Source organism: Motacilla alba, chromosome 24 (genome assembly GCF_015832195.1).
Source record: "Motacilla alba alba isolate MOTALB_02 chromosome 24, Motacilla_alba_V1.0_pri, whole genome shotgun sequence".
NCBI lineage: Eukaryota > Metazoa > Chordata > Aves > Passeriformes > Motacillidae > Motacilla > Motacilla alba.
In genome coordinates, this window is record NC_052039.1 from 1,879,757 (window position 1) to 1,895,086 (window position 15,330).

The following is a 15,330-nucleotide window of genomic DNA, read 5'->3' on the forward strand; positions in this document are numbered from 1 at the left end:
CCCCCCTCCCGAGCCCTGCCAGCCTCATCACCCCAGTGAGCCACCGCCCACCCCCCCGGGGGTCTCCGGGCCCCCAGAAGGGGTCGGTGCCTCCAAGCATGCTGCCCAGAGGGAGGGGGATGCTTTGGGGGAGACGCGTTATGGGGAGACGGTATGGGGGGGGCTTGGGGGATGCTGCAGAAAGAGGCTTTGAGGGAGTTTTGGGGAGACATTAAGGGAGGCAGGCTCGTGAGGCGGTGCTTTGGGGTCACGCTATGGGGAGGTGTTTTGGGGGGGCCTTTGGGGGGATGCTGTGTGGGGATGTTGTAAGGGGACACTTGGAGGGGGTCAGGGATGCTGTGGGAAGACACCATAAGGATACTTGGGAGCTGTTTGCACGGGATGCTCTGTGTGGCGTATTCCAGGGCAGTTTCGGGGATGCTCTGAGGCAGACACGGTGCCCCCCCCGCCTTTCCACCGGAGGCGGGACTCGAACCGGGGACCTCAGAACCGCGAGGGGCCGGGGCCGGGGCCGGCCTGCGGTTGGCTATGGCGGGGGGCGGGGCTTGGGGCGAGACGGGGCGAGGATGGGCGTGGCCGGGGCTACTGGGGGCGTGGCCGAGACTCCCCGAGGCGTGATCGATGCGAGATCGGGGCGTGGCCGCGCCTCCTGGGGGCGTGGCCAGAAGGCGATCTGGGCGTGGCCAGGGCTGCCGGGGCGTGGCCGTGCGGCGGAAGTGGCGCCAGGATTCAAAGCTGCGGTGGCGGCGGAAGTGGCGGTTGGTGCGGCCTGAGGGGCTCCGGCGGGCGCGGGGCTCGGCGAGGGGCATTGGGGGACATTAGGGGGACTGAAGGTGCACTGAAGGTGCAGAGGCGTCCGGAGGCGTTTGGGGGATACGGGAGGATGGGCCCGAGGAGGCCGTGGAGCAGTGCCCGGGGGCGGTGAGGGTGCGGAGGCGCCTGGGGGGCGCCTGGCTGGGGTGGGGGCCGTGGAGCGGGGGCACCGGGAGACTGGAGCGCGAACTCGAGCGAAGGGGCGGCTGGAGGCGGGGTGCCGCGGGGCTGGGTAACTGCGGGGCAGTGGGGAGAGGAGAGAAGGGGGCAGTGATGGGGCAGAGCGGCTTTCAGCCGCCAGGGGCTGGGGGTGCCCGCTCGGAGCGGGGAGCTGCGGGCGGGGTGCGCGGGGAGAAGCGGGAGGGCGCCGGGGTGCGGGTTGGGGTGCCGGGAACACACGCTGAGCTCTGCTCCCCGTCCCCAGGGCCGGGCCCGCGGCGGTGCCGGCATGGTGCTGCCCTCGGAGGCGCCGGGCAGGCAGCAGCGCAGGTGGCGGGTGCTGACCGAGAGGAACCGGAGCGTGGCACCCGTGGGCGCCTGGGTGGAGAGCGCGCCGGGGCAGCAGAGCCCGGCCTTTGTGAGTGCGCCGAGGGCACCATCTGCCGGGGCATCTTGAACCCTTCCGTGTGCCAGTAAAACCCCCAGCGCGGCCAGAGCCAAAAGGGATCTTTTTCACAGCCCGAGGGCAGCCAGGAACACGGCTCCTGAAAATAATAATTTGTTTTAATGTGATTTAGTGAGGTCAGAAGCCGCTGTGATGTCCGTGTAGACTGGCCTCCCCTTTGAACGAGCCCTCAGCATCTCTCTGAGTGGATCCCCCTCCAATACACTGTGTTTTTTGAGGAGAAGTGAATAAATTTTAAACATCAGTCAGGTGGGGAACTCAGCCAGTGCTGCTCCTTACTTTCCCACTCATCCCTAAAGGATGTCAGGGAGTTGAGATTTTATTCTGTGTTGCTGATTAAAAAAAAAAAAATTAAGAAATTAAGCTGAGTGTTTCAGGGTCTGGAGCCAATCTTCACTGTACCTTGTTAGAAACACTTCAGGAAATCTTCATGCATGCTTATCTCAGGGATTTCTGTTTTGAGGGTTATTCTAATAGGACTAAAATTGCATTAAATATTGGATGATGAGTTCAGTCCCCTGTAATTAATGTCTGAACATTAAAGAAGCTCCTGCCCTTCTGAGATGATTTATTTCTATATTGTAATTTAAGTCCTGAAAGGCTGAGATAATTTATGGAAATCAATCATCTCCATATTCCACAGGACTTCCATCTTGGCACTATGGAACTTCTGGGGGAGCTGATCTTTTCCTGACAGCTTCAGGGGGCCTGGATGCTCCTGGGGCTCCCCATGTGAGGCTTCTAGAGGTGAATGAAGCTGCCCAAGGTTATCTGAGCTTATTTAATACACTCAATTCATCCACAGTGATGCCTCAAGCATCGGAGTTGCTGCTGAGCTGGGCAGTGGGTGAGCTGGCACTGGGCTGTTCCCTGGAGCACTGTTTTGGTTTCATCCCCAACAGTGCAGATTTCTCCTCATCTTGGAGTTTTGTTGGGCTGTGCTGACCCTGCTGTTCCAAGTTCATCTTGGGCCTCACCCCTTTCCTCCACCCCTTCAGTCTCTGGTTTCTCTGGCTGTGTTGGCAGCCAGGAGAGCAGTGCTGTTTTAATTTGAGCCATGGTGGTGGTGTTTGGCAGAATTGCAAAGAAAAAAAAATGGGATTTTTGGGTTTTTCAGGTCATTGCTCTTGATCTTTCTCTTCAAATGGTACAGATCTTCTGAAGCAGTGTTGTGCTCTGTGAACTGCTTCCCTGATGTGCTTCCAGTCTTGCAGAAATCACCAGGATGAGGGGCTGGCCTGTCCCTTTTGGATCCAGGCTTTGGATATTTGAGCATCCTTTAATGGCAGCAGGAGCTGGGGGCTGCTCCGGGGGTCTCCTTTTTCTTCCCTGTGTGCTGCAGAGAGGCAAAGACAGAGGTGTGCATGCTCTGTGTCTCCAGTCAGACTCAATCCAGCCCATAATAACCCAGCAGATATTGTCCAAGCTGTTATTCCACACATTTTGAAACAAAACATGGAGTTTGCTGTGGGTGCTGCTCCTCTGCCTGGTTGCCCCGGGTGGGGGAGAAGGGAATCCAGGGACAGGGGCTGCTCCAGTGCTACAGTGAAGCCAAACCCTGGTGAAATCTGCTTCCCCCTCGCCCAGGCTTCGGCATCCCGGGTGGAGGAGGAGCTGAAGGAGCAGCAGCAGAGGAAGGCAGCCAGCCTGAGGAGGTTCCAGGGCGAGGTGAGGCAGCGGGTGAACCGGCAGGTCAGGCTGCGCCGCAGGCTGGAGCTGCAGAAGGCCTACGAAGCAGTAAGTGAGGCTCTGTCAGGAGAAACTCCTCCAAACACAGCGTAAATTGGGAAAAATCCACACACTGGAGTTTAAGTCAGCACCTTAAGTCAAGGTGTTAATGAGAAAAAATGAGAAAATCTGAGGTTCCAGACCTGGTGGTGGCAGTGTCCAGGCTGGGTCAGCGTGACACTTTGGTTGGTGCTGGAGATGCTTTGAAGCCTCCCCAGGGAAAGGTTACTGGCTCCCTCAGGCAACAGCAGAACAGAGTTCTGAAGCTCTCTGTGGAATTGCCTGGAGTTAAAAAACAATCAGGCAGGAGTTGGGTATGATGTGGATGTGTCCTGGCTGCCTTTGAAGCAAAGCAGTTTTTCTGCTGTTTCTTTTCCCATCCCTTTTCCAGAGCAGCCGAGTAGTTTTCAAACAACACTTGTTGTCTGTCTCCAGATTCCCTTTTCCCCCATGGGCTTGTTTTGGATTATCCTGTGAATATATTTAATTCTTTCTATTCTCAAACAAGTGCTGGGGAGGCTTGCCAGGATCTGACTGTGGCAGAAAAGAGAATGCACTGACGTGTCACCAGCTTTGGCCCTCCTAGGGGTGTTTGGGCTGTTTCCATGGCTGGCTGGGGATGTCCTCGTGTAGCTCTGCCAGTTCTAAGCGGGAAGCCCGCAAATGCCCTGAGCCCAAAAGAGCCTGATGCTTCTTTGTATTCTCAGCGTGGAGAGCCAAAACCTCCCTCCCGAGAAATTTCACCCAAGGGTGGTGACATGTCACCACGGTTGACATCTTGCCGGGTCGTGGTTGGAGATCCCTGTGGCTTTTTCCTGGCAGGCAGAGAGGGAGAGCTGTGCTGCTGTGCAGTACTCGACCCCCTGGAAGAACACGTGCCTGTTCCAGAGCTTCCCTGCTCCCATCATCTGTGCACCCAGTGCTGCCTGTGGCCCAGGAGAGGAGCATGGGGAGCCATTCCAGCAGCAAGCTGCCGAGGTGAGCCCTGTCCCCCCGCGCTTCCATCACTGCTTCGGCATTTTGGATCCTCAGTGAAATGGGGAACGGGCCATGTTTTCTTTTTTTCTTCGACAGCACATCCCTGGTATTTGGGTTTAGCTATTGAATGAAACGTTAGCTCGCATTGCCACCCTGAACGCTGTGGTGCTCCCCAGAGCATCCAGCCGGGTGGCTGTCCCAGATGCTGTGGCTGAGCTGCTCTGGCTGCTGGCAGGCACGGTGTTTTCCCAGCCGTGTCCTGGCGCAGAAGTGGCACTAGGTGGTGCCACCTCATTGCAGCTTGTCTCCTGCAGCCCAAAATCTGGGAAAACCTGCCTCAAGGACTGTTTAAGTTGTTTTCTTTTGATGTTTATGGTGCAATTGGTGGTTTAGAAAGCCTGTGCGCTCACCTAGGAGCTGGCATTATTCCAGTTGGAGAAACATGGGATGCATTCCAGTTGGAGTACCTTGGGGTGGAAAATCACTTCTGGCTGGGTACCAAGCAAGAAAATTTGGGATCTGGCATCTCAGCAACATGCTTTGGGAGCAGATGAGTTGCCTGGATCAGGATTTCAGTACCTTGGGGCAGCTCTGAAAGGCCCTGATTGTGTGTTGGGTGGTGCTGCCTTGATCTGGCTCCCTGGCTGGAGCAGACTGACTGGGAGATGTCTCCGTGCAGCTGACCTTGTGCTGTGTTCTTTGCCTCTGCTCTGGGCTCAGCTCAGCAGGGCTGTGCAGCAGGTGCGGCGCAGGCTGGCCTCCCGCAGGATCGCGTCCCACGTGTCCCCCAGCGCCTGGAGGAAGGAGGTGAGGAGGGCTGGCTGGGCTGAGGGCAGAGAAATCACCTCACAAACTGCTAAAGGTTTGGCTCTAATGAGCAAATCAAAACATAATTCAGGAAGTTTCTCCAGCAGGAATTAAATAAACTGTGCTTTCCTGATGCACCTTGTGGCTAATCCATTTCAGAGAAGGCAGCAGGATAAAGTGTGTGAAAACATCTCTGAGATGAACTCAAGAATGCAAAATAGACTTTTAAAGGTAGAGATTGTGATCTGGGTATCTGAGAGGAATGTGATGACCAGCCTTCCCTTCAGGTGCCTTTATTTCTTCAAACCTCAACAAGTCTTTCCATTGCATCAATTCTTGTTTTGTGTGGGTGGCAAAGATCTGGAGGGTTTTTCCTCACCCGGGGCTGGCTTCTGGTAGAGAATGGTTGGCATGCAGCTGCTTTCCTCAAAGCAGTGCATGGAAGGAGGTCAGTCCCACCTTTTGTTCTGCTGAATTTCATCCTGCTTTTGCTCCTTCAGTTCTCAAGACTACTTTTGTGTTGTAGCTATTTTCCCGGTCTCTGTGCCAAGACCTTTCTTGAACTGATGTACTTTGGAGAACATCAGGAGCAACCCAGCCTGGTGTTTTGATTTATTGCCTCTGGAGCCAGCTTCCTGCCCATCCTGTAAATCTTCATTCCCTTCTCTTTTTCAGGTTCACCAAAGGTGAAGTAGATCTTTGCTGATTATCTAGAGACTAGCCTCTATAGAAGGGCTGCTCTGGCTCTTCTTTGTGCTCTTGGATTTCTGATGAAGTTGGTCAGCTCTGCAAATAGGACTCAGAGAAACACAATAATTGTGGTCCCAAAAACCTTGTTACCCCTTTCCAACAGCAAGCATCCTTCTTGTTTGAGCTTCTAATGCGTTCAGTGAGATAAGTTGATTTATGACCTCACATAAATAACAAAGCCACTGCCCAGGTGAGCCAGAGGGTTACAGGAGATCCGTGGGAGTCCTGGGCAAGTCATCCACAGCAGTGAGAAACACTGGGAGGGGTTTGGGACCATCCTCCCATCCCAGCCTCACTGCACCTACAGTTAATCTACATAAGGAAGTTTAACAGCTTCCCTGATTTATTCTGGGAGGAATATATTGATTTATTGCATTGCTCTGTTTTATTACTCCATGATATACGAGGAGAAAAAAGCTCCCATATTAATCTAAGTCTCTCCCTGTATGAAGGTTTGGCATGTCCCCAGCCTGGCAGGACAGCAGCGTGTTCCCTTCTCTTCAGGTGCAAAAGGCTGCCACAGACATAACCATGGACCCGACCCCCTCGCTAGTGCTGCCTCTGCTTTTGTGCTCCCTGGATTTCCTTGTGCTTTGTATTCCAGCCCATTTGTTTGGTTTTATCCCAAGGGTTTTTCACCCAATACTTCTACAGTGCAAGTGGGGTCAGTAGTTTAATCAAGATGCTTCTTTCTTCCTTCATCCAGGCTGATAATGAAATCAAAGAGCAGAGCCCACCTAGTTCTTACCCTATTTCTGTGCAGAGAACTCCTGAGACCAAATCTGGGCCATGTTTTTAATCAGTTTTGTGCATCCCACATCAGACTTCCATCTAACAGGTTTTGCTTTACCCCAGTGTTGAATTAGGCCACTGTCAAGAGCTCAGTTGAACCCCAGAGTCTTCTGCTGCTCCTTGCCTGAGGCCTCTTCCTTCTGTTGTAGGAGACATTCAGCTTATCCTGGCCTCACTCTTGACAAATTTATGCTGGTTGCTGGTTATCTTGTTTTCTTGTGGTTTACCCATAGTTTGCAAGGTGATTTCCTCTTGTTTTTTCAAAAGTCACTGTTAAACTCTTGAGGCTAAAATCTTCTATTTGGTGTTTCCTTTTCCTCCCCTTTAAATAAAGGAAGACACTCCTTGTGCCCTTTTCTGATAATCTGGACCTCCATAGATTTCAGGGAGCTGTTTGCACCTTAGCTGCTGTTCCCGGCCCAGGGGAGGTCCGTCCTCCTTAAAAACCTCAGCTTTAGGAATAACCAGACTTTTTCTTAGTAGTCCCAGCATTTTTCTCCCTGCTACTGCTAGCTTAAAGCAAGTCTTTGGCTGAAATGTTTTTTTCCCCCCTCAGTCCTGTTTTCTGCATTTTTCTTCTTCATTTTCCTTTCTCCCTGTAAAGTGATAATAATCCATGTTCCTAAGATTGCTGCTCTTTCTCTGCCCCCCAAGATTTCTTTTCAGGTTAAAAGCATCCGAGGAGTTAATTGCCTGCTTTCCCAAGCAGATACTGGAGTGGTAATTGCCTGGAAATGACCTGTCCAGTGTTCCAGCTCATCCTGTTACCGAGTCTTTGCCTTCAGGCTTTGATGGACAGCTGTAGCTCCCCGGCATGGCAGCGCCCAAATTCTTTTCCCCGGTGTCTCATTCCACCAACTTGGTGTTGCTTTTCAACAGTGTCGTGTCTTTCTGCCTTCAGTGTTCCAGAGCAACTTCCAAAGCAATAACCCTTCCCTTATACTCCCTTATCCTTACCAAGCAGCCATTCTGTCATGTTTCTATCATAGTGGGGTTGATGGAGTAATTCCTATTGTGCCTATCAAACAAATTCCATGTTCAGACTGACTCCAGGCTATTCTCTGGCCTTCCCAAATGGCAGCAGACCCATATCAAGGAATTCTTGGCATCACCTGTTCTCCTACTGATCCATCCTTTCCCTCTGTCAGCACTCCTGCGCTTCCCTTCCCACCATGCTGAAAGAAAAAAAAGAAAAGCAAGGGGAAAAAAACCTATCCTGGCTTCAAGCTTGCTTCTGGCATTTTAATTCTTTATTTTGTAGGAAACAATCTGCTGTCTCTCAAAATATTGTGGATTGCCACTGGGGAGCCTGCCCACTTCCCATCTGAAGGAGTGTACTCTGTACTCGGTGTCGCTCAGAGATTCCAGCTCCTTGCCACTGTGAAATGGTGCCTGGAGAGGTTTCTGCCTTGCCTTCCCTTCACCCCACGTCTGTCCCACTGCTTCTGCAGCTGGGGAGGGCACAGTCACAGTCACCCTGCTACATTCCTGTTTGCCAGCTCTGGTGGCCCGTGGTGCTGCTGAACACATGGTGCTGCCAGATCACATCCGAGTGACAGCACACACAGCCTCCTGTGTGTTAAAGCTGCTCCAAGGGTGTTCAGTTTTCCCTTGGCACCAAAGCAGCCAGATTTCAATTCCATGTTTCCACCCATGTCCTCCCTTCTCCAGGAACCAGACCCTTGCCTGGCAGCTGCAGTGCCCATGGAGGAGAGTGAGGAGCTGCTGCTGGCAGGACACCACGATCTGCCTGCTGAGCTGCTGGAGCAGGGCACAGCTGCACGTGGCACCGGGCAGGATGATGGCTTCTACATCAAAATTGAGTTTGAAAAAGTGAGACTCGTGCAAAGTTGGTCTTAAGTGGTTTGGATCATTTGGTGTCTGGAAGAGGCTGCTCTTGGAGTAGAGCAGTTACTCCCTCAGGCCTGTTTAACTCTTAAGCCCACCATCCTCAGAGTGGGCTTGGGAGCAGTACTGGAGCTCAGTGAGGTCGGCACTGCCATTCCCTGCTTTCATGGCCTTGGATTCCTGCCTGCTCGTGATGCCACTTGGCAGCTGCCCAGGTGAAAGCTGAAACCAGGGCGTGCAGTCACATCGTACCCAGAGCCATGCTCAGACCATGCAAAAGACCCGAGGGTGGAAGAGATCAAAGGAGATCAAATCAGTCAGAAACCTTGAAAAGAGGGAAAAAAAAAAAAAAAGCTTTGTGTCAGGTGAAGGAGATGGCTGTGGCCATGCCTGGGGGTGGCAGGCCCTGCCCTAGGAGGGGTTAAGGAGGGCTTGATGTACTTACCCTTCCTCTTTTGTTTTCAGGCAGCTGTTTTTGAGCGTCTGGGGGGTGGAAATGGTTCATCCTGATTGCCTGGGGTGATTGGCAAAGGCTTTATGGCTGCGGCAGTGTGTTCCCAGCCTTGGCTGGGGATTAGTCCAGCTTGGAGCAGAAATACTGGCGGGGCAGATAGGGACACAGCAGAAGTTTATGCTGAGGTTCACACTGAGCTTTTGGGAGATGTTGGCTGTGGAATTCCCCTTACATTTATTTATTTTTCTCACACCTCAAAAAATTCATAATAGAAGTTTGGGATGGGGAGATGTGCATCCATATTTAAAGTAAACCAGAACCCTCCTCCAAGGATATCTTTAGAGGTGTTTTGACAAAGCTTTCGTGCTCAGATTCCTATATCCTATATGTGGCACATCTCCTGTTCATGGCCAATCTGGACCCCAGATAAAGCCCATTCCAAGGTGGGTCATCCCTGTTGAGGTCTGGAGGGATCACAGAGGCCCTGCCTCCAGTGAAGAGCATTTTGCTGGGGAAGATGAGAAAGAGCTGTGGTGATGCTGATGCTGCTCCCTTCCATTATCTCTCAGGTCTGCGGTGGGTCGGTGAAGGACTCGAGCCTGCCTGGGCCTCCTGGGAGGCCACAGAGAGAATACCAACCTCCCCTCAAACTCTGGGCTGGTGTTGACCAAGAGGAAACCAGGAAGCAGGTCTGTCCAGGGGAGCCAAGCCCCTTGTGGTTTTGTTTGAAAGAGATTGGGTGTTAGGAATGCTGCTGGCTCTAATGAGAAACCTCAGAGGAGCTTTGATGTATGAAACCCCTACTGGGTTTAGTTTGTCAGCTTTTGGTCTCAGGTCTAGGGCAAAGCTACCAGGTTATTTTTTAAAATCTGTCATGACTAAGTGGAACTGTTACCTGCTCCTCCTACAAAATCTGGGATCTCAATAACACCAGAAATTTGAAGGAGAAACAGGCTCCTTTCATTCTGCCTGGCCAAACCATGGGGTGCTTGCTGCAGTTGCAAGGAGCTGAAGAAGCTGCCAAAAATGCTTAAAAGAAAAAAAAAAAAGAAGGAAGAACAAAGCCAACTTTATCTTCTTTAAATACAAGGCTGGAATATAAAGGTTTCTTTGCTTTTGGGAATAGCCTCAAGCTCAGCCTGCAGGCCAAGTGGATGATTTCACAGTGAGGGTTTACAGCCGTGTCCTGGACAGTTTGGACAGTTTGGCTCATGCTAATCTCAGTGATACAGAGTGATGATGTTTCTCTTGGATGCCTAAAGCCAGTGACTTTTATTTTCCTGCTTCCTCCTGCCATGAAGAAGAACATTTCTTTCTCCTTTTGTCACCTTTCTTGCAGTTTGCAGTGTAAAATTATGAACAATTTGCATGTTTTTTGTTTCTTACAAGTGTTTTCAAACCAGCTGATCCCAAATACGGTTGTGGTTTCTCGCCAGTGTGACAGCAGCTGGGGCTTCTCAGGCTGCTCCTCCTAACCCTGCTGTTCCCTTTCCTCTTTCTTTTAATCTCCTTGGCTCTGATCCATCCAAGATAACTGGTTTTGCTGCACTCTCCTCTGCCTGGGTTTTTTCCATCCGGTTTTCTTCACTGGCAGCGTGGTGATCTCTTCTCCTCCTCCTTTATCTCCAGCTGTGCTGGGCTCTCTCCACCGAGTGAGGTGGACAAACTCAGCCCAAAGGTTTTGGCATTCATGAGGAAAAATCTGCATTAAACTTTTGGGAGTCATGGAGCTCAAACTGTCTCTGTACCCCACAGCAGGAGGGCTCTTCATGTGAGCTTTAGCCAGGAGGTTTCCCTGCCCTTGCTGCTTCAGTGGGATCAGCCAAAGCCCAGACACTAAACCCTCAGCATCCAGATGGGAGTTCTTCCCTGCTGGCCCCCTGGATTTGTCTCAGCAATGGTTTTGCCACCTCAGTGGTTCTCCTGCATGCAGAGAATCCAGCTTGGTGTCATACTTTATCTTTTGGAGGAGATACAGGGTTCCAGTGCACTGCAGGGGAGCACCAGTGTCCACATGGATCCAAATTCAAGCAGGCTGAAGTTGGAATTGGCTCTTTTCCCCTCAGCAAAGCGAGAATTTAGCAATTTGCCAGGTGGCAGAGCTGCCATCCATAGGCAGTGCCAGTGGAGGGATGCTGGTACAGAGCTCTCCAGCGCTCCGAGAACACTTGGTCTTTCCTACCTTGGTGCCGTCTCTCCAGCTTCCAGTGCTGGGTCTCGTGCACTCAGAGAGGTTGAGGGTCTTTTGGGGAAAGAGCGAGGTTCCATCTTCCAGCAGTCAAGCTGAGCACTGATATCACTCGATGTTTACCCCAGGCATCCTTCCCACATGTCCTTCTCTTGTTCTCCGCAGCGGCAGAGCGAGTTCCTGCGGTGCCGGCGCCTCTGCATGGCCCTGGAGCGGGAGCGAGTGCGCGAGCGCCAGCGGCAGCACGACAGGCAGCAGAGAGTTACCCAGTGAGTCCGGGGTCACCTCCTCCATCGGGGCCCTTCAGAAGGTTGGAAAAGTCTTGTGAGTTTGGTGTAAACCAGGCGCTGATGTGTAACCCCGCTGGGGTGGGATTCACACGGCCAACCCCCCAGCAGTGACCCTCAGGCTGTGCTGAGTCCTTTAGCACTTCTCTGTCCAGTTTTGAAGTCCCTTGTTTAGGAGCTGGGAGCCAAATCGTGGGGCTGGGAGACGTGCAACTTCCCAAACCACGGCTCTGGGAACTGTGGTAGTTTGAATTGCTGTTAGCATAGTTTAGGGTAAAGAAGCAAAAAGGGTTTTTGTATAATGTCCACAGATGTTTTATTTAGCTGTGCGGTGAGATGTTTAGGTCTCAGCATCCACACCCACAGAGTCTCACTTGCTCTCTCTCCTGGAGCTTGGGGGCTGACTCTGGTCTCGGGGCAATACAAAGATGAGGGCTAATCAAGAAATAGGGAAGGTGTGGCTCAGGAACTTAGGAACAGACATAAGAACAAGAGAAGGAGCCAATGGGGCCTAACACCTTTTGGAGGGAAGCTTCTTGTGTCTCCCTAAACCAGAGAATGCCTCCCCGGAGTCTCCACAGGGAACCTAAGCCTGTGTTCAGAAACTTCGGGGTGAGGTTATGTCGTTGTGCTAAGCTGTGACCATCCCTGGCATTTTTAATATCAGACCCTTCACCCTTGCGGCCATAAAATCTTATACAGTGTAATAAAATATTTTACAGGCATTTGTCCCAGAGTTAACACTCGGTATCTGTGTAAAAGTATCGGTTGTGGTGGAGCTTCCTCAGCGTTTCCTGTGAAGGGGTTGACTAAGGAGAAGCTCTGCAAATTCACAGCAAAATAGGAGAGATCCTCCAATTTTTGTTTTTTCCCCGGCTTTCCTTTGAATGAGATGACGTAAATCTGACCACCCTGGCTCTTCTGTGATCAGGCTTTGGGGGAGTGGGACGGGCACCACAGCGCAGGATTTCATGGGCATTTTTTGGGAAAAACTGGCAGTCTAAAGCAGTGCTCCTCGAGCCACATCCTGACATTCCAGTGGCACTTGGGAGCTTGGGAGAGCTTGTCCTACCCTGTGAATGCTGGCAAGGCCCCAGGGATTCCTAGTAAGTGCAATACCTTTTTATTATGATTTTTTCCCTTGGAGTGTGTGCAGAGGGGGAGCTGGGTCTGTAATTACAGGGTATAAAGCCCCAAGCTGGCCTTGGCCTCAGTTTCTAGAGCAGATTTATTGTGCTGTACTTAAGGTTCTACATTTCATTTAAAAAACATTTCCAATTTTATAACTCAACCAGAGAAGGTCAACTTAAACACTTTCTTTCTGGATGTAAAGATTTGACCCCCTACATGAAGCAAGGTCTGAAATGTCTTGTCCTGGCTTCTTCCCAGCCTTGATTTTGGTTTTAATGCCCCCTGGCAAGGAGTGGCCTGCGAAACGCTGCTTCATTTGGGAATAAAAGGTCAGATACTTTGGTGTAGAGTCTTTGTGCTTTGCACTTGCTGCTTGTCAGGGGAATGTGTGCTGTGTTTGGTGGAAGTTACACAACCCAGGTCCCACTAAAGGGCTGGAGGGCCGTGTAGGTGCAAGGGAGATTGAGGAAATAGAGGAAAACTTGCTTAAAGGTACATTTTAAAGCCTGTTTTGGAGTAAAGCTGGGATCCTTAGAGTGTCTTTGCTGTACCCAGCCCTGTCACACTTCCCTGTCCTGGAAGGTGCTTACAGAAGGATCCAAGCTGCCTCATAATCAGAAACAATGGGAAGTGGGAAGCTGGGAAGCCAAGGCATTGGTCCTTTCTGGGGGGTGTTAAAGAGCCCAGCCTACATGCTTTGTTTAAGGACAGAAGTGCAGCTTTGGGGAACTGCGTGTGGCAGGAGCACATGTGAGTGTGATACAGGAAGGGGCTGGTGGGAAAACAGGCAGGCAGGAAGAGTGTGAGGGCAGGAACGCATTCACAGGCTGGTGTTGCCATATGGGGGAAGAATGGATGCTCAGGAAGCTTTTTTTGACCATTCTATGTTTAAAGCCAATATGTTTGTTTATATTTATTTATATTTAATGCTGTAATTAGGGCAGAATTACTTTTGCCTTTGAAAGCAGCAGCATCACCCAGATTCCTGTGCCCTGACCTGACGGCCAGGAATGGAGGTTGGGATGGGAAGCTCCTTCTCTGAGCATGTGTGTTCCTGCAGGATTAAGAGGCAGAAGGAGAATCAGCGCCGGGCAGAGGAGCAGAGGATGCGGGACATGGCTGAGCAGAGAGAGCCCTCCCCAGGAGAGGGAACCTGGGAAGCCCTGGCCCAGCTCCAGCTGGAGGAGAGGAGAGCGAGGGACAGACAGCAGCGGGATAAGGAGAACATGAGGTACAGGCAGCCTGCACTCCTTGTGCAGAGCCAGGTGTCACTGCCAGCGGTGAATGTTTGATCCATTGCAGGTACGTTGAAGCTCTGAGAGCCCAGATGAGGGAGAAAGTCAAACTCTGTAACATTGACTTGCCCCCACTGTGTTCCTGTGGGTCTGATTTCTGGGATTCCCACCCGGATACCTGCGCCAATAACTGCATCTTCTACAGAAATCACAAAGGTGAGAGCTCCTGCTTTCAGAGAGGAGACACCTGGGCCTGATTATACAGGGAGAAATCAAAGCAGGATAGGTGTTTCCATGCTCCTGGGCTGCTGTGCAGAGATGCTCCTCCAAATATGCTCTGGAGAGGGCAAGTCAGGGGCTTTGCTGCTTGACCCAACCTCTGTCCCTTAGGGAGTGTAGTGGCATCCTAAGCAAGGCACCAGACCCTACAGTGTGTTAAAATACACAGCTGTGACACAGCCACATGTGCCTATGGACACAGCCATGAGGAAAATGTTGCAAAGCATCAATTTTAACGACACAGAGCCCTCTGCCTTAAATACTGAATCTTCTGCCAGGAGGATGCACAAAGATGTGGAAATGGCTTTCCTTAGGTGATGGAGTGCTCTGACCTTGAGCACAGCTTGGGAAAATGCCTGACTGGGCAACTGGGAGTTATCAGGGAGGGAAAATAGAGACATTTGGGTTCATAAAATAATCTTTGGCTTGTGTACTGATTTATGTTCGAGAGTGTGCAGAGTGTGCAAATGGGTGTGTGGAAAACTACAGGCATGTTGATTTACCTTAAACCCCAATCTCTCTGTTCTGGTGAAAGGCTAGAGCCAAGCCCAGTTTCAGGCCATAAGTGCAACTCTCATGCCCTGATAGTGTTTGTGTCCCCGTCCTGCTCAGCCTACAGCCAGGCGCTGCACTCGGTGATCTCCTGGGCCCGTGCAGCCACGCGCTCTCTCCAGGACTTGGCTGCTCCCTGTGCTCGCAAGGGGAGGCGTCTGTGACCCAGGAGCTGCATGTCCCGGTGCCTGGGCTGAGCAGGGAGTGGGGCTGTGCCGTGTCCTGCCTGCCCCTCCACGCCAGCTGCGAGGACGGCGTCACCTTTGCTCTCCCGGTTTGTGCTGTGCCTCTCCCACTCTGCCCCAGGGGTGCAGCTGGCCGGGGCGATGGTCGATGGTCGAGGTGAAGGAAGCAATTGCTCTGTGGGGTTGGTTTATGGCAGGCACTTGCATTCCAGTAGCTGACTATTGACTACATATTCTTATTGACTAATCATTATTGTGGAATAAACTGATTTCAAAGATTGCTTGTCTCATTTGAAGTGTGAAAGGAGGAGAAATTAGGTGCCAGGGGTCAGTATCTCTTAGGGGAGGATTTCTAACCTTTCCCTGCTCCCTTCTCTCCCTTTTCCTAGGGCTTCTGCCAGCCCTTGCTACTTGGATCACGTTCCAGAGGCAGGTATATATTGTTCTCTCCTTCTTTTCTGTGTGAGGACCTCTCTTCCAGAAACACCCACGCAGCTTTGTGTGACCTGACCCATGCTCCCATAGCCTCTACTTTGCTCCTGAAAGGAAGGAGCATTTTTCTAGTAAAAAAATCTACAGGCCTTTGCAGGAGTGACTGGAGCAAGAAGGGTTTTCCCAGAGCTGCCTGTGGTGAGGTAACGTGGTGCCGGGCAGAGGTTACTCCATACCCTGTCATTA

At 51.7% G+C, this 15,330-nt stretch overlaps 1 protein-coding gene across 1 annotated transcript; it reads left to right on the top strand.

The window, feature by feature from the left end:
- Positions 1-621: 621 nt before the first annotated feature.
- CCDC15 (coiled-coil domain containing 15) lies at positions 622-14,932 on the top strand. The gene is made up of 11 exons (XM_038161229.1): positions 622-762; positions 1,238-1,390; positions 3,026-3,175; positions 3,989-4,144; positions 4,865-4,951; positions 8,165-8,326; positions 9,365-9,484; positions 11,149-11,252; positions 13,462-13,632; positions 13,704-13,852; positions 14,528-14,932. The coding sequence occupies exons 1-11, from the start codon at positions 622-624 to the stop codon at positions 14,629-14,631; spliced, it is 1,497 nt and encodes a 498-aa protein (XP_038017157.1). The 3' UTR covers positions 14,632-14,932.
- The last annotated feature ends 398 nt before the right edge of the window (positions 14,933-15,330 follow it).

Bases quoted from the DNA above. Each gene is read 5' to 3' on its own strand.
- CCDC15 (XM_038161229.1), top strand. From the start codon at position 622: ATGCGAGATCGGGGCGTGGCCGCGCCTCCTGGGGGCGTGGCCAGAAGG. The intron at 763-1,237 runs GTGCGGCCTGAG...CCCCGTCCCCAG, and splicing joins GGCGGCGGAAGTGGCGGTTG to GGCCGGGCCCGCGGCGGTGC. The intron at 11,253-13,461 runs GTGAGTCCGGGG...GTGTTCCTGCAG, and splicing joins AGGCAGCAGAGAGTTACCCA to GATTAAGAGGCAGAAGGAGA.